General features: G+C 40.2%; 1 protein-coding gene across 1 annotated transcript; it reads left to right on the top strand.

The window, feature by feature from the left end:
- Positions 1-4,138: 4,138 nt before the first annotated feature.
- On the top strand, positions 4,139-18,193 carry oprd1a (opioid receptor, delta 1a). The gene is made up of 3 exons (XM_062409110.1): positions 4,139-4,469; positions 12,204-12,559; positions 13,778-18,193. Exons 1-3 carry the CDS (start codon positions 4,222-4,224, stop codon positions 14,305-14,307), a joined length of 1,134 nt encoding a protein of 377 aa, XP_062265094.1. The 5' UTR covers positions 4,139-4,221; the 3' UTR covers positions 14,308-18,193.
- Positions 18,194-18,822: the final 629 nt, after the last annotated feature.

Below are 18,822 nucleotides of genomic sequence, written 5' to 3' on the forward strand. Positions count from 1 at the left end.
TGGGAGCTGCGCCGAACATAAAGCAATTGAAAACTGTTACGTAGTGAGGGAAACCCTTCAGTGATTAAAAAGAGACTTGCTGGTCATACAGCGAGCTCAGTTATGTTGTAATGGCAGGATGAGATTCAGGAGAGCATTCTCTGGAAAGCCAGTCGAGGTCAGCGGCTGATGTGGCTGCTGTGGTCAAGGCAGCAGTTCAATGGGAGAATCATCAAAGGGGCGGGGTTGTTGGTGGAGGAGGGGGCAGACACAGGATGTGTTAGGGTGATGGATCCAAAGTGCCTAATGACCCATCTGAATTTCAGCACCGGTGGTATATCGGCAAAGCATTTCATTTCCCAGGGGGGGTCACCAGAGCTATCAGATAAGTGTTGATGACCAAGTGGAAAAGGTCAAGGATCGATCAGACTTTGTCCGTCCCAGGAGAGCATGTTTCAATTGCTGTTTGGCTGAACTTCTGCTTCATCTTGATCAATTCTACGGGCGGACAGCAGAGAGGAGATGCGATCTGTTAAGACATTTAATGTGTAATGCTCTACAGTGGCTAATGGGAAAAATCTAAAAGTATAGTTTCCTGTCTTAACCTCCGCCAACAAGGTTATGTTTGTAAGAAATTAATGCAAAAACTACTGGATGGATTTACATGAAACTTGGGAAGAACTCTTTATATGTTGGTGCTTAAAGAAATGTTTATCAATCTGTCTAATATTGGGAGATAGGGTGTGTTTTTTTTGTGTGACTGTTTCCTGATTGCAATTGATTCCTTATGAATAACTGAGATATATGGTACAGCTTGATTGCATATAAGGGGACTGTTAGGCCAATTTGCAGAGGTATGTTCTACTGATTGGCACTCTGGTTTGTAACTAAATTACGCAAAAACTTTGGTTTACCTCTAAACTTGCTGTTTTGTTGATTTGTCCGATTAATTCATGGATCTTGTATGGCACTGAATGTGTTTGAAATTTGTTGCAGATCAAAATAAAAATCTGGATCCAGTAAATAAAAATATGGTTTTATAAGGGGACTGTTGGACCTTGGCAGAGGTATGTGTGCCACTGAGAACCATTATAGTTATTCAATAGTTTTTTCTTTTGAGTTTTTTTCCCCTAAAATCCAGACCGCTCTCAATATGTTTATTCAAATTTCCTCCGCTCCAGCTTGAAACTTTCAATCATCAGATGCACTGTTGCTGTACAGATTTCCTGTGCTCCATTCCGTCGGTCTCCTCAAGCTCAGATTGCTTCTGTGCGCTCACCAAAGCTATTCTAAGATTTCAGCTCTTGCTCTTGGCTCTTTGTGAAATAAATGAATAGCAAATATAATGCCAGGTGCACAGTGAGCAATGAAATCATCACATCAAGAAAAAATTCTGGTGCTCCTTTCAGGAACATAAATAAATGAAAATGAAAAATAATATTGCTTTGACTTTTGATTATATAAAAATTTCACTAAATCGGTTTCTGTAGCTCATTTATCTCCCACTTTATATCAGGGTAAACATTTTCATTAACAGATGCCATTTATTTGAGTTTTTGCTTTTAATGAAAATACAAATCACTTATGCACATAGAACATAAATAAAAAGGCCACAGTGGAAGGGAACCTCTCAACATGATAACAGTTCAATTTTCAAATAGTACAAACTGTACATATATCCTAAAACGCAGAGACAACGTACCCTTAAGCTTGACTCACACAGCGCATTCACTTTGAATGGGAGGACATCATAAAAAGCTGAACTGCATAGTGGTTCAATTGAGTCCCGTGGATTACACAAACAGCAGAAGTTGAGCAGATGCTAATTTGTACCATAGGTATAAAAAGACGGATGACATAACCACTCCCCAAAAGTGAAGCCTAAGTGTCTCAGTCTCCGCCTAGTGGCTGGTTGCATTAATCATTAATCCTACCTCCTTCATGTTAGTGCACGGGACATAAGCTAGACTGAGTAGTCAAAGTAAGTACACAATTTTTTTTCTAAGAGACAGTTTCAATCATTTCAGGTAGTTCTCATCACACTGATGTAAGTGCTCACTGTTGTAGTAAATTTGGTTTTCGTAACTTATTTGATGTTTTAAAAACATTGGTAAAACATCTTGATTGACAGCCTTGACTTACTCGTCATTGGTCAAGCCTGTGTCTCCGCGGAACCCCAAGACAAGGGATCCATCTTCTGATCTGCACCACACAGACTTTCCAATGATGTCCTTGGCATTCCAATGGCATTATTGGTGTCTGGCATACTTTGGCGTCCCACTTTGGATAGTGGGACGAGGAAAGGGGAAAAAATTGTGAGTCTTTATAAACAGTCTGTGCTCATCCGTCCATGAGCTTGACTCTTTTCATAATCCTCCAGATTGATGCAAAGGCAATAAATCACAAACACACACACACACACACACACACAAACACACACACACACGCAAATACACACAAGCGTGCACACGCAGACATTAATGAAACCTTCTCTCTCTTATTCACCTTCCTAAATTACTTCAGTGGGGCTTAATTGATTTAGACGTGTTTGTCTGTTGGCAGAAGCTGGGTTGATTATTTCCACAGCTTGTAAGCAGACACTGCAGTTTAACCCTTCTGTTGTGTTTGCTTCAAATTTGACAGAGTTTGAATTTGAGATGTAAAACATATTTTTTGCTCACTGAATACAAAGGAACACATTTGTAAATATTTTTTTCTTTAAACGCAAAAAAAACAACTGTATAACTGTGTTGTTCTGGGAATTATAGATGGAGATCAATGTTGCCAAACTATCATAAATAACAAAATATCAACTGAACAAACAATAAATTAATATATATCAATAATATAACTAAGGCATCGAACTATAATAATTTGTTATATTAACATTTCCCTGACCAATAAAAAAGTAATCTGCATCTTTTAATTTATGCGAAGACAGATCAAATTTGACCAATGAATACATAACAGCTCTTGCAGTAGACGCAAACGCAAGTGCATCGATCCAAACGCGCAACAGAAGCAACTTACCCAGTTTAAGACCGACGCAGTTTTGATTTTCACGCAGCTTCCACGTTGTTTACATACTTACTTGTGTCTATCTGAGCACCCTTTGGTGTGCTGGTCTTTTGAACAGCAAAAGAGTGGTCTAATGTGAGTGCCGCAGGATTCCATTGTCATGGCACATGAGCAACTTGGTAAAGGCGAGTGCTCGACGCACAACACACAGAGCATCATGTTGTGTTGTTCACTTTGCGCATGTGGATCCAATTCCACTGCAGAGAAGCAACTTGGCAAAGTATAAGCGCACATGGCTTTTAAAGGGAATGAGGGGTGGAACTTTGATTGGTTTATTGCATGTCAATAAACACATTAATGAAATATTAATATATACTCAAAACAGGTCAATCTGAGGAGGGCTGTTTTTAGACAGGGTAAAAAGGGTGCTGTTTTAAATGATCCTTGTGGTATTTTGACCAAATGTTTTTACATTTCATGTAAAAACATTTCATTAAGACCCCAAGGAACCATTTCAACTTGCGGTAAAATGGGCATAATATGTCCCCTTTAAGAGACTAAAAAGATTGTAACCAGTTTCAACCATGTGCCTGCATTCAGATATGTAAGCCTGCTGCTTCCTCTGCCTTGAGGTTCACCACACACATAGACCAAAGGGATATATAGATGGATCCATTCATAGAAGTGTGAATTATCTTTTCCTGCACCGATGATTGTGATTGGTTGATACTCTTCAATCAGTTCAAGAATGTTCTTGAGCCTATCTTTGTTCTAAAGATACAAATACCCACGTGATTGTATAATATGATTGTATCAGATACTCACTGTAGGTTCAGGCAGGGAGCAGCCATCACATGGCCATTCCCTGAGTGTTGACACCAAAGGAAATGCGCGACATTTACGTTGGCGCAAATGAGCCCCTAGACCCTAAGGAGGGGATCAGAGAGTATAAGATGTATGCACACAGCCAGAGCGCACAGACACGCGCGCAAACGCGCACCCATATGCAGCCGACCCTGCCTGAGGTACACTCTCTCCTCCTCCTCCTCCATCTGGATCAGTATTCTCAACTCTTTGCATGTAGACCTTTTTGATTCTGCTCACTGTCTTTGGAAACTCGGACACACTTTGCTCCACCGGACAACTCCACGTATAAATCCTGATTGTGTGAGCAAGTTCTCCGCGCTACGGCCGCAGCGGACAGAGCCACAGCGAGCGCGCAGCATGGAGCCCTTCACGGTCCCCGGAGCTCAGATCTCCCTGTCCGACCTCTACTCTGTCATCCCCTACAATGTCACCTTCCCGGACGAGGGCTTTTTGGTTGACGACCGGCTGCAGAACTACACGGAGCTGCAGAGCCCGGTGCGGAGCGCCGGGGGGATGATCATAGCCATTTCCATCACGGCGCTCTACTCCGTCATTTGCGTGTTGGGACTCCTGGGCAACATCCTCGTCATGTACGGGGTGGTCAGGTAAACACTGTTCGTATCACAGTCTTTGGGTTTGAGCGTGCCACCTGCGTCAAAGTTGGAATGAGATTTGATAAGAGCTGCACAGCCCAAAATTAAATGTGAAACTGCGCTCCTCAGTTTTTCTCGCTGTTCTTATTATGCTAGCCTTATGATAATCCTAAAATAATGGCGCATGAACGAAATTTGAGTACTGCGAGTATTAAAACTAAATTGTTGCATTTTAATCCAAAACATGAATCGTATGTTTGTTCTTAATCCATTTCTCTCATTTTTTTAAAAGTACTGAAAGCAGCCCAAAAAAATTGCATCTAATTCATCTAAAGGTTTGAAAGATTAAATTAACTCCAACTCTTTCTAGACACAAACATACATATAGAATTATAATGTATAGATTTGTTTAGAAACCTGTAAAAATTAGTAGAACCTCATAATGGATATTTCACTGACCAAAATCTTTCAAAATAAAATCCCTCCCCCCCCCCCCCCGCCCCTTCTCTCTCTCGCTCTCATGTATGGGTTTAGATGAGATGGAGTATTAATTGTCCCTGCATGCATTGCTGGCTGCTGCATTCTATTTGTGTACATGTCCCAAAGAAGAGACCCAGGGTTCCCTGCAGATGAAATGGAATTGTTTTTGAATTATTCCTGCATCAAGTGACAACATGTGCAAGTTTTATGCAGGAGAAGGTTGGTCCAACCTGTTATCTCCCTCTCTCAATTCAGTCTGACTCGACTGTGCCACGGACAAAGAGGGCTGCTGGAAACAAGTTTCACCATTAGCTCACTCTGATGTGTGGACCATCAAATGTGCACTCCTGTGTTCTGGTTTGATGGGATTGTTGGCCCTGTCGCTATAAACTAAAGTCTGCGTCATAGGCTGGTCTCCTTATTGGCTCACAAACAGTAATGAAGCCGGCCATATTCCTGTTTTTAAATTGAATGTGTTATCTTTGGCTTAAATTTTAATGGAAAGTAGTCATGGTGGTTTTAAACTCTTGAAATGTGGTCTGTGTTGACCAATATAGTTTTTCTGGTGTAAATGGATTTTGTTCATTAGTGGATGTTTGCAGCATCATTTCTTATCCAAGGTTACAGTTGCCGTTCCCCATTCAGCTCAAAAAACAATATAAAAAAGCCTTTAACCACTTTCCCACTAGATACAAGCATTCTGTCATTTCCCAAGAAGCCCCTCAGGCCTAACCTGTAAGCTTGTCAGAAATAAAACAGCTTATATATTTAGCAGCAGCTCTGCTTGTCGTCTATCATCCCGGCAATTACCTGCTAATCTCAAACATTCCCTGAACATGTTCGTCCAATATCACCTGAAGCATTAATAACTGCAGCCAGGCCAAAGAATTAAACAATCAGGTAGAATGAACCTTGGTTGTTTTTCAACATTTACAGTGCGAGTGACAAGGGAAAAAAAAGAAAGGCAAAGTATACCACAGGTAAAAATACTCCAGGGAATGCTTTTGAGGCTAAGCTTTAGATAGTGAAACAGGAAAGTCTTCCCATTATTTCCTTTCAAGAAGTCGGAGTGAAATTAGTGGGCAGGCCAAAACACATGAGACAAGGAAGAGAAGAGGGAGTGATGGAGTTAAAAGGGAAAAAAAAAGGGGATTGACAGGAGCTTGGGGAAATGCAGTGATTCAAGCAGAGCACAACGCTTCGCCTAGCATCTGTGTTTCGTGTGAATGAGAGGACTCTTCAGTGATGCCAGACAGAGGCAGAGGGAAACTGAACACATTAACCATCCTGGTCAGAATGTATTATCTGCAGTGGAACAGCTGCTCAGCTTAGACAGCGAGTTCAGACCACAAACCTGTGATACAGATACAGTGATGTGTAAAAAAATTCAAACAACTGACTTGCACATGCAAAAACATTCGTCTTCCTGTAGTTTAATGTGCTTTGGTGCACATTGTTGATTTGTTCACCTGAAAACTGAAGTGAATTCACTGGATTTAGTCTACACTAACTATAAACAATAAGTCATAACGTCAGAGGCATAGTTACAAATATGCAGCTAAAAGTTTCAATCCTCAAAGACTTTGACTGTAGTGACACCTGTTGATACTGATGTAAGGAGCAACGTAGGGATGATACATCAGATATGACTTTAAGTGAGGTCCATTTTCCATCTGGTAATATGGCAGGGGCAGAGTTAATAACCTATACCTCAGCCAGCCACCAGGGGGTGATGGAAATGGATTGTTTTTTGGATTTACTTTTGGGTGTCATGCCATTTTCTTTTTTTATTTCATTAGCTTTTTCAGTTGTTGGTGGTGGTTACTGGTGGTGCACTGGATAATAGAATTCAGGGTTTGGATTGATCACGTTTTTGAGTTTCGCATTAGATTATTTTTCGGATCAGCATTTCCCCCCAAAAAAGACACTGTCTGCATCGTTATTTGCCTCATGCTCCCTTGGTCACACATGCTTGTGCTATCCTCCATAAAGCTTTTACCAATAAAACAGTCAGACTTCATAGTTTCAGCTGCAGCTGGGTTTGTATCCGCCAGTGTTATTTACTGGAGGTCGCTGTCACTTGGGCTCTAATGCACATGAGAGCAGACCGTGTGCACCCCATGTTACTGTCAAAGACTTAATCAATAATGTAGGAAACAGTGGCCTGGTCCTAGTAGTCAGTATATTTAATTGGGAAGCCAAAATGCTCCAGTGATTAAATGCTGGGGGGGTGCTTCTCTTCTTACTGTTTTTACCATTTGGTGGATTGCATTTTCCTCATTTATTAGTTTAAAAAGTGACAGCAACAATAAAACAGTATATAATATGTAAACTTTGCAATTAATCAGAACTCTGGGTGCTGATCACGGATCAACTGTGGTCTGTTACACAAATAACCAAATCTTCCCTGTTGCTGTTTCCTACACATAGTCTAATACGAGCATCAAACGAGGTCCCTACATCTTAGTTAGTACTTCAAGTTAGTCTGAATCATCCAGCCAATCAGAATGGAGCACTCTTGGTTCCAGAACTCAAAATGGTACCTTGGCCAAAACATTCAACTCAAGGTTCATGATAAAGCTTTCTTGTCGGATCTTTCCACCATATCTAATGGGCTGCCTCATAAATGAGCACTGTTATTACTTTTCAGCTGTTATCACGTGACTGGACTATGCAACTTGTCATGAGGTGGCATCCAAGCCATTACAGGAAAATTTAACAAACCTCATCAGCTGAGCAAAACCATGAGATGTGGACGACAGCCACTGAAAAAATTAACAAGTGGGCCTGAAGTTTTATAACAAGGAAGTCTGCTACCGGCATGCAAAATGAGATAAGAAGCTGGAACAAGAGTGTCTTTGGTGATTTGTGTTGATAAAGGGCTTCACAGATTAATCAAAGACCAGAATTGATTATGTTTAAGCCCATTACGACAGCCCATTAGAAAGCATCCTGCTTTGATTTATTTTCCTGCCACATCAGGCAGTATATAAACAGAGCAAAGGTTATACATTTTGGATATTTCCCTCCAGTTAGATTATTGGGTACTTGAGACACTCAGATGCAGACAAACCCCATTCATAGCAGCGTCTGCATGGATGCTCACGCCAATGTGGTTTGGGGAACTGGGGTGACACAGAGGGCCCTCAGTCTGATTGCTGATGGAGAGGCTGATACGGACCCCTCTGGAGATGGTCCACTCAGTCACGCAGGAGAGGTCAGCATCACACGGCTCCACTTATCTCCCAGCAAACCCCTACCTCGCCTCCCATTCCTCGCATCACACCTATTAGATAGGAACTGGCAATTTATTGTCAAGTGGCCCCCATTTGAAATCAATTTGATGCCTGGCTAGTGGAGGGCTGGATTAGTTTGTATGAAAGTGTATATTTAAATGATCTGGTGCTTTAACCAGTCACTTTTGTCTCAATAATGCTCAACGTTAGATATTTATATGGAAATAGACAGAGCCTTTAATTCGGGCTGTACTTTCATGTTGTGAAATAACAAAACTGATATTTGAGATTTACAGTATTTGTGACATTGCGTTGTGAAAACTGTCCAGCCTGCAGAAGAGGAGTCATCTTGGGGTGCTCAGATGTACTGGATAAAGGCTTCTTATTTTAATAATCATTTTATTAGTACAATTACAAGCAACAACAGGCTTAGAAACAACATATAGAAATCTAGGCTTTTGGATAAACTTTAAAAATGTTAATTCTGTATTACTGACAATGTTGCCTTAATGGCAATTTAGGTTATAATAGGTTATTTGCTGTTATGGAGTCTGCTAACATCAAGAAATGAGCAGTTTCCAGCACAACAGAATCCAACAGAAACTCCACACCAGTCAAACTACAGTCTCACATATTCAGACTTATCCCCACACTATTGTTTCAATGCATGTGCCAGCACTGATGAGTTGAATAGCCTCTAGTCTCCGGTACAGATTACAGTAAAACTAATGTATATGTGTAAAAACAGTGTTATTTGAGTTACCTAATCTATCAAAATGATGCAGGTATATCTCGTTTTGGCTGATGCATAGGATGCTTGCTCGTTTACATAGTGTAAGTAACACTGTGTGTAGATACGTCCATCTCATCATCTTATAATCATGGGAAATGTGGTGAAAATAAGTAATATCCAATGTGAATAATTAAAACTAATGAGTTAAAAATATCAAGTTGTAGTTTTAGAGAAAAGGTGTGACTTTTTATATTTTCGGATAAATGTACTCAAATATATTATTTGTTTGTCTACAGCAATATGTTTACCTATTGGATGCTCTTCTTTTCACTGTGTTTTTGAAGTGTCAGGACAGGCCATGGATAACCTCAGTTGCAACTCTTGCTGGTAAGTGGGTAGTTACATAGTGCCGAGCTGGGGGAATTGTATTAATGACCAGCCGATTGGACTCTGATCAATGGCACTCCATCTTGGTGAACAGGCAGAAATCGTTCACATGTTCTTGCCTCCAGAGATCAGAGGTGAGGTTGGTCAATACTTTCCTCTGTCAGTGGAGGCTGTCTGTTTGTTTAGACATGAAGGCCAGAGAGCCCTCTGTCACATGGGAGTTTGCAGCCTTCCTTTTCTTTTAACCTGATGCAAGTAAAGCTTCACGGTCCACGTTAACTCTTGTTACTCAAGGGAGGTTGGAAGTGGAAGCTTGCTTTGGAGCTGGATATGCTTTGTGGCGGGGCCGCCCCATCAGTTTGGATTAGGCGGAGTGGAAAGCGATGTCTTTTGAATCACGTTTCACTCGTGAACATGACTCGGATCATAAACACAATCCTCTCGCAGTGTCAAAAGGCAAGCTTTAGGTGCTCAATCAATGGCTTCAAATAGATGAGATACAAAACTAAACAAGAACAGTCTTTGTTGCGTTTGAGGCTATAAAGGATATTTGATATTGTCTGATGTCATTATATGTCCAAGACTTTCTGAGCAAATCCTATTTGTTTATGTTTTCCAAGGGTTCCAAGCTTCACATTAATATAGTGCCTACTTCATAGACAGACCTTACATAACGATCAAAAGCTCAGTTCTGTCTTTTGCTTTAGGTGTAACCCTTATACAGGCGTCGGATCAGGATGATCAAACATGCAAGGGGATGTTCTGAAGCATCTGTCTGCTGCTGACTTCACCGTTTTACTGTTTATTCTTGTCAAGATTGAAAAATTGGCAAAAACAAAAAATAGAGCTGACTTCATCCTCCACCATTGAGGTGTATTCTAAATCTACATAAAATGGGGCAGTTGACTGGAAGGTCATGGGAAAGGGACATGAGGCAGACTCTGTAGTGAGCCCTAACACATGAACATGAAACATATCGAAATCACTCTGTAGGACTTCCACTTACTCAGTATATCATAACATCAGACGTCCGTATTGAATAAACATCTTTAACTCTGCTTAGAAATTGTAGAGAAATTACTTGCCAGAGCTTTCCTGAGAATCATGACAATTGATGAGCTGTTAATATCCTGTTGGCGTAATTAGTTTTATCATCATTTATTTATCAGCTCTAAAAATAAATATTAACCATTCAGCCCAAGTTTCTGATGGGTTAAATCACATGTTAAAGGTAGGGGTGGTAAGATGTTCCTGATACGCATCTTATCTTACTTGTTGAAATCCTAATAGCCATCAATAAATAAAGAGACCAATTATTCAACAGACACCCTACCCATGTTCCCACTGCAAATGACCTGAGTGCTAAGCCGGAGAGACATACCCTTATAAAGAAAGCAAATGAGCGTGCTCTTTTAAAATGCAGCATACTTTTGATAGCTTTTCCAGGCTCATCAACTCTAGCTTTAAGAGGAAAAACAGGAAGGATGCCACAATAACTGTCAGGAAGTGCTGAGTCAGTTTACCTGAGAGACTACAGTGTGTCACACCATCAGCCGCTTGAAATTAATCAAGTGCTCGCAGCACTTCTATTGTCGTGGGTTAAATTTTGTGTTTTTTCCATGAAAGACTTATGTTGAAATTGTGACACAGTGCAATGAAAACAGGTTCAGCAATGAAAATAATGGCGTAGATAAAGCATGTTGTCCAATTAGCACTGTTACAATCTGCGAGGAGTGACAACAGGACTGTAAATCTTCCTTGGAGGAATAGATGAAGCTAACATAATTATCCTGCTGAAGTCACGTCTGCACTGTGCTATGTTTGACTGATACTGTATTCATGACACCATCTCTTTACACACTCACCAGTGATACCTAATAGTCTGTATAATAAGCATTTTCTTGAGCAGATTTTCCGGAAATCTTGTAAAATCAGTGACAGAGACATGTAAATACACCTGCCAAAGAACCCAAAACTGCCTGTGGTTCCTGCTATGGTGTCTACACCTTCACATATAGCCATGATAAAACACACTATGTGTCTTGTTTCTCTCTGTGCCTGTATTTCAGGGTGTGCATGAGAGTACGCTACATGCATAATCTTTGACTGAGCTCACTGACATATGTAACCCCTCCTTCCCATCCTCTATCTGCCTGGTTCGATTGATCACTGCTTGATGTGGTCGATCGTATGGTAATTTGTTATTATAAGTGTCTGACTTTAACATACGGTGATGATTCAACCCAAACAGAACAGATCTGGTTTCATTTTTATTGTCTGAGAAGATGAGTTAAATGATAACAAGTGACGCCGTGGAGTCTGCATTTGTGTGTTGGGTTATAACCTATTATTAATTTACAAAGTAGAAGGAAATAATAAGTATGTGCCATTCTATAAGGTATAATATACAGTCTGCATGATGCATTGTAAAATGCAGTGTATAATATATGGTATATTGTAGCTTCTGGTCTCGGTGTTCAGGGAATGAGAATTGGATTGGATTTGGATGTCCCAATTTATTTCCCAGAAAATCAGTTGAGATTTATATGCTGGATAGAAAAGCTGACATGGTTTTAATGATGGATTCCAGAGTGGAAATAAGCCTCACACTCAAGAGGAGTACAGTTGTATTTTCTTTTCACAGCTCTCTGGTTCTTTCCCTGCAAATAAGCTGCTTAATCAGAGGCCAACCAAATGTAACCATTATCTCAAATCGCTGTGATGAATTAGCATGTTACTGTGCATTCACAATTCTGCACTGCACATTTATAGCGCAAGGGACATAAACCTTCATCTGAGCCATACTTTCAAATCCCCACATCCCATAACAGAGACTTTCATACCCAGCTGCTCTCATTACCACAGCTCCTTATTGTTAATGTTTTTTCTCTGCTCTGCGATCACAATTAGGTACACCAAGATGAAGACGGCCACAAACATCTACATCTTCAACTTGGCTCTTGCCGATGCCTTGGCCACCAGCACACTGCCTTTCCAAAGTGCCAAATACCTCATGAACACTTGGCCGTTTGGGGAAGTCCTGTGCAAGGTTATAATTGCCATCGATTATTACAACATGTTCACAAGTATCTTCACCCTCACCATGATGAGTGTAGACCGCTACATCGCTGTGTGCCACCCCGTCAGGGCGCTGGAGTTTCGTACTCCAGTCAAGGCCAAGCTGATCAATGTGCTCATCTGGGTGCTGTCGTCAGCGATTGGGGTTCCCATTATCATCATGGCTGTGACCAAAGTGGCAGACAATGGTGAGTCTGTATTTTTTTAGACTGTCTTTTTTTAAATCTTTCATTTGTTTTATTCAGCTGTGAGTGAGAGCTGATTCTACATGGCTCAGCAAGTGCTGGAAAAGGGATGTAATTAACAGTTGATAAGATCCTTAAGACATTTATGAAAGGGTACATGGCACACAAAGGTAAAGCAAAAACAACCATGATATGAGTACACTCCCACTCATGGTCCCAAAATGATCCAGAATGCCAGTGTCCATCTGCCAGAGGCTGATCAACTGAAAAGTTAACTTTTTGAAATACTATTCAACCGACCATAGAGCTGAGTGAGTCAGCTTTGCTCATAGAGTTTTGTTGTGGCTGCAATAGGACCATGGGAGATAGGGAGAGTACTAAATTATCTATTTAGTAAAATCTAAACTTAAATCTTTGATTGTTAGGCCTATTAAATTTAAGCTAGGTACTTCCACCAAAGAGGTTGAAATCCAGTTCTAGTGAATTTAAATGTATCCTGAGGTGACTGGCGGTCCTTCGCTGAGGTATTTAGTACTTAAATGCCCCTCTTGTAATTTTTCAGTTTGCTGGTCTCCAGTGCTTTATTCAACAATGTAGCAACAGCCTGACTCCTCTAGTGTAAATGTGACTCAGTGTTAGAGATAAGTACCAACAGTTCATTGCTTCAGCCTCAAAGAAGTGGATTTAATGTTAGAGGTAGTCACGTGACCTTACTCAGCCATAGATCAGTGTGTAGTATAGTAGTTACAAATAAGGAAGACAGGTGGGATAAGAGCTACACAAATCCGGACCTGAGAGAGCAAGATTGTCCTCCACCTAATTACTCGTGTGGTCACCAATTCGTTGGATAAGATGATTGATTGGTTTGATGGATTTTCAGAAATACTGATACTGACAATGTCTGGCCACATTCTCGCAGACTCTCTTAGCGGTTAACGCTTACCGACAAGTTCAGGTTCCCTTAGACACTGCTTTTCAACTTAGTGCATAATTATCTTAGTTACTTTGCCACACCATGAATACCTCCCATGCATGAAAGTCCATGGTTACCTAAAAACATTATCTTGTCTCCAGATATTGCCAACTTTTTGCTTGAATTTTTTTCAAAGTAGACACTGCAAAGAGTCATTCTTTTCTAGCATTACATAACCATGCCTTTCTCATAGTTTCATGGCATTAATAGTGTAACCCTAAATTAACTAATTTTGCCATCTTTTCCAGGTAAAACCATGTGCATGCTGAAGTTCCCTGACCCGGATTGGTATTGGGACACAGTGACGAAGATCTGCGTCTTCATCTTTGCTTTTGTGGTACCTGTAATGGTCATCACCATATGCTACGGCCTGATGATCCTTCGTCTGAAGAGCGTTCGCCTGCTTTCAGGCTCAAAAGAGAAAGACCGCAGCATGCGCCGCATCACCCGCATGGTGCTGGTGATTGTGGCTGCCTTCATTATCTGCTGGACCCCCATACACATCTTCATCATCGTGAAGACCATGGTGGAGATAGACACGAGGAACCCCCTGGTGATAGCCAGTTGGCACCTCTGCATCGCTTTGGGCTACACCAACAGCAGCCTCAACCCTGTCCTCTATGCATTTTTGGATGAAAATTTTAAGCGATGCTTCAGAGATTTCTGCCTCCCCTGTCGCACCCATGTGGAGCAGAACAGCGTGAACAGAGGCCGCAACACCACCAGGGAGCCTGTGTCAGTCTGTGCTCCAACAGAAGCAGTGAAAAAGCCAGCATGACTAGGCATGGACTGGGTCCCTCATGGCTCTTGCTCAAGGAGGATCCAACAAGATCTGCAATCGGAGGAAACTCAGATTTCCACCACAGAGTTTTGAGATATCTCCACAAGAATAATACAAAGCTGTCAAAATACAGTCAAACTACCATCAAACAACATGTCGTCTCCAGTTTGGCTGACATATTGGAGAGTCAAAGGAACAGCTAAAAACTATTGGAAAATTTGTTTTAAATCTGATCTTGCATTTCTATTAAAGTTCTGATAACAAAGCAAGGTTACAGAAAAATGTAATCTCCACCGCCATGATTTATCTAGCTAGAAAACAACAAGATAACTGGACTTTTTCATGATGAAAAACGAGACAAGGAAACACCTGCAGGTTTCTGCCTTGTCAAGAAACGAATGCATGAGCAGACACAACCCATCAAAGTGCATTGTACTGAATCAGATAGGCTCTGTCAAGATGAATCTTGTGCAACAGTATAAACATTGGCCTTTTCAAGTCAGACGTTGGTAGTCTTTTTAAGAAACACTTGCCTGTATATTCAAAGACGCAAAAGAGATAGTGGTGATGGAGTACTTTGAAGGAAATTACACATCAGAACAAAACATTATATCAACACAAAACAAACAGCCTTATAGAGGTTAGTGTTCCTTTTGTTTTTTCTCTTTAGCCCAGGGATGGGGAACCTTTCTGATCAAGAGCCATTCAGATACTAAATTATTGAACATATATCACACTTACCTCTATAATATGATGGCTGAAACTGAAACTGTTGCGTGCTGCCCTTCTGTTTTTTTTCAATATCATGTATATCAGTAATTCCCCCTTTAGAAAAATGTGACTTTGCCAGGTTGAGCAGTAACAAGAATAGCTATTAGCTAAACTTGCCTGTGTAGCATTGTCTCTATCAAAATGTGGTCTTGTAAAAGCTGTACTTCGAACAAACAATCTTCGCTGAAGACCGTTAACTTCATCCAAGAGCAGTAGTCATCAAAGATGAGCTACACATTTTACCAGCTGTAAAAATGCTTGAGATTTGCCTTTTTCGCAACAGTTTGCATCATCTTATCTCTTCTTGACATCTGCCATGCTGTTTGTCAGTGATGACACACACTAGAACATGTGTGTTTTGTTACTCTGACAGTGAGCTGACAGGCATACAGCCAGAAGGGATCACCCTGAGGGGAAGATATTGCTGTCATGAATGGTTTTTGTATTTCTGAGTTGCCTATTTTGTACTGATGAGATGCCTTGCTGGCCGGATCAAACTGTCTTGCAGACCGTATATAACCTGTTGGCTGAAGGTTCCCCATTCCTGCCTTAGACTGATGTAAATGTCTGCAACAATCAACTGTGTTGAAAGTGAGATTAGTAGCTTTCATGGAGGGTGTCAGTCTCAAAGAGAGCCTCCGAGCAGAATCACTGCAGAATGATAAAACCTGCCACTGAAGAATCCTGTTGGAGCCAACAACACTTGACTCCTTATTGGACTCAGTGTTACATCAAATATAGTCATAGAGCCTCAACTGAGAGTAGCTCCATCAAAGTGCTGATAAAGATGACTGTCCTGATGTCAGCAAACAAACTGCTTCAAGAAAGATTATTACTCTATAATTTAAATGGGTATAAAGGGCTGTCATCTGTCGCACTGAAAATCTTCAGCAGATTGAAGTGATACTGAGTGGCATTCACCAGAGGGGTAAATTATTCTGGGTAATGTACTTACTCCAATGGATCTTCACACTAATCTCTTTATAGGCATAAATATAGGCAATAGGTGCTGTGAAGTTAATGAACATTTCATCTTTGCATAACCGATGAGTCAGCAGTATTAATGCAGAGTTGATTGCTGTTGCTCTCATGTAAAACTATTTTAAAGGCTTAATACAGTTGTGTTGACATGTTAACACATTATGTTAAATATATCTTGAATGTAAAGTTGGCATTCTGAAGCATGCAGAAGGAGCACATTCAAACAGAAAATAAATCCAAATAAAGCCAAGGTAAATACTTTTTTTGTGAATTTGTAGATAATATAAAGCTTATACAATTCAACAATTTGTCTTTAGGCAAAAATAAGTAAAAGATCATCCTATGATATTTTGTGCTTTCGTCACACTAGTCTTCATTAATTCAGTGCAGTGCATTAAGCTTATGGAAAAAACTGAGAACTAAAGGAGGAAGATTCAGATTCAACAGTTGCTTGTGGGTTAACTCCAGAGTTACCAACATATGACAGAAACACAAGATTTTCTCTGTACAGCAGAAGATTGTCATTTTGCAGTGTGATACATTCCTAAATATTTGTCTTACAATGAAAGTGGTTATTTAAAGTGTACTGTACTCTATATACCGACTCTCTGCCTAGCTTTAAAAAAAGGTGCTGCCTCTATAGTTTTCCTAGCAAAAAAAAATCATTTTTTGGGGGGGGAAAGCGCATTTGATTAATCAATGCTTTCAGAGTAGGATTAAAGGGCAGGAGTGAGTTAAATTGATTTTCTTTAAAATTATCACATGGAGAAGAAAAATTGTAGGAGCAGAATTAGCCCCGCTGCTGATAATTTGTCATTCTTAAATGTTCAAATTGTTACTGGATACTGAATTTGCTCTGTATGGTCGATTTGGAAAGGATCATTCAGTAAAATTCCACCATCTTGTTGCACAAAGTGAGAATATCTGAGTAGCGGAGGCATCCACGTTTTACGATCAATGCCGAATGTCTAACTTTGGCTTAATGGCTGCGCAGATTTGCAATCACTCTCTTTCACACCTCAGGCCATTCAGTAATGAAACTCTTCTCCTGCAGCTACCATACCCTTTGACCTTCACTATCATGAAATATGGAGGAGAAAACAGCAGCCAATTAAATGGAATGTCAAAAAAATTCCCAAATTACCCCCTAATACACATAAATTAGAGTCATCAAGAAAGGCGGCAGCAGCACACCATCAGAAGTGATTACTAAAATATTCTGTATAATGAGATTTAATTCAGTTAATCAGTCACCAGAACCTTCACCAGATTTTATTTGTGAGTATTAATGAGAATTTGATAAGCATTGTAAAACATTCAATGGAAAAAAAACCTCACAGGTTAAAAATTAACTGATATCAGAAGAAAAACTGACTTGCATTCCAAGAGATATATTTTAGTTTGTTCTTTAAATTCTCACCTGGTCACTATAGGGTTACGTGTGTGGTTATGGCGCTCAAACACAGGATCTGTCTTAACAAGGCAAACTTTGATATTTTAATATGGATAATGTGCTTACATGTAAAACTTGGAAACAGGGTCTGGTTTTTGTCAATAACCCCATGAATGTTTGTGGACAACACTGTGATTTTTGTGTAGTAACTCATTAAAGCCTTGTTTTATCATGTTCCCTTTATTTAACTTAGCTATTGATGAATGACACTGTGTGGGTAAGGTGTGTGGGAGAGTTGGGAGGAAAGCACGTAGGAGGTGAGGTAGCAGAGCGGAGGCTGTTGCTCAGAAAGGTTAGAGGAGCTACTGAAGTGTTAATGAAGACTTCATATTACTGATTGAATTTTTAATCTGTCTCCTCTGCTCTCACATCCTTCTTTACAGTATTTGTTATTTACCTTGTAATATTGTCATCAAATGTTTTTCCATTTGGTCTATTTGCTATAAAACTGCTTTACATTGTATACTTAATACCGAAAAGCTTGTGTGAATATAAAAACTTGACATTTGTGTAAAAAAAAAACAATAACTACAGTGAAATGTGTAAGGCAATTGTCTGCTGAGGATTCTTGACATTATAGTATGTCATTTGCTGTGTTAGCTTATTCATGTGCATTTGTTGTAGAAATAATTTCTAACGTTTAAAGCCTAACTCAGATTGTTGTCAAAATTCAATAAAATGAAGCAAATAGAAAAATTGGATGAGCTCTCTTTTTAAAAGCTTCTGGTTTGGTTTCCTGGCAACTAATGCGATCAGGAAAAGCATAATATTTTCTTGAAAATGATTGGATCATAATGGAGTAATCTATCTTGCAACACTATATTCAATTGAAAAGTTGAGAGTGCTTCATAGTCCGACATGTCGTTGTTGCGCAGGATTGCTAAGTAAGGCAGATAAACAGAACGATGGCCCCAGACTGCTATGAGTGCCTGGGTGTGCTTTCCATCGCTCTCAGAAAATTAAGCATCCAACTCTGCATCAACTCCGCAAATTCAGACCAGCATCCCGTCGCCATGGAGACAGGCAGCACCACAGAGGGCTCTAGTTGGAAGAGATGAAGAATTTCGATTTATTACGGAAGTTTACTTCACTACCAGCCACTTATCAATTACCCTGATTGCTCTATCAACAACAGCAGAGAAGCCTCCCTGCAGACTAACTGAGGCTGGCTACTTTACCAAGTGAGGGGATGGCTCTTATCCCCAGTGGGATATTCAACAGTCGTTTTAGGCATTCTATTATGCAGGATGTTGGGCTGCTGCTGGAGGTACTTTATATCCTCCAGCCTTGTCTCATTGAAGTCACAT

Source organism: Platichthys flesus, chromosome 17 (genome assembly GCF_949316205.1).
Source record: "Platichthys flesus chromosome 17, fPlaFle2.1, whole genome shotgun sequence".
In the NCBI taxonomy this organism is placed as follows: domain Eukaryota; kingdom Metazoa; phylum Chordata; class Actinopteri; order Pleuronectiformes; family Pleuronectidae; genus Platichthys; species Platichthys flesus.

Bases quoted from the DNA above. Each gene is read 5' to 3' on its own strand.
- oprd1a (XM_062409110.1), top strand. From the start codon at position 4,222: ATGGAGCCCTTCACGGTCCCCGGAGCTCAGATCTCCCTGTCCGACCTC. The intron at 4,470-12,203 runs GTAAACACTGTT...GATCACAATTAG, and splicing joins GTCATGTACGGGGTGGTCAG to GTACACCAAGATGAAGACGG. The intron at 12,560-13,777 runs GTGAGTCTGTAT...CATCTTTTCCAG, and splicing joins GACCAAAGTGGCAGACAATG to GTAAAACCATGTGCATGCTG.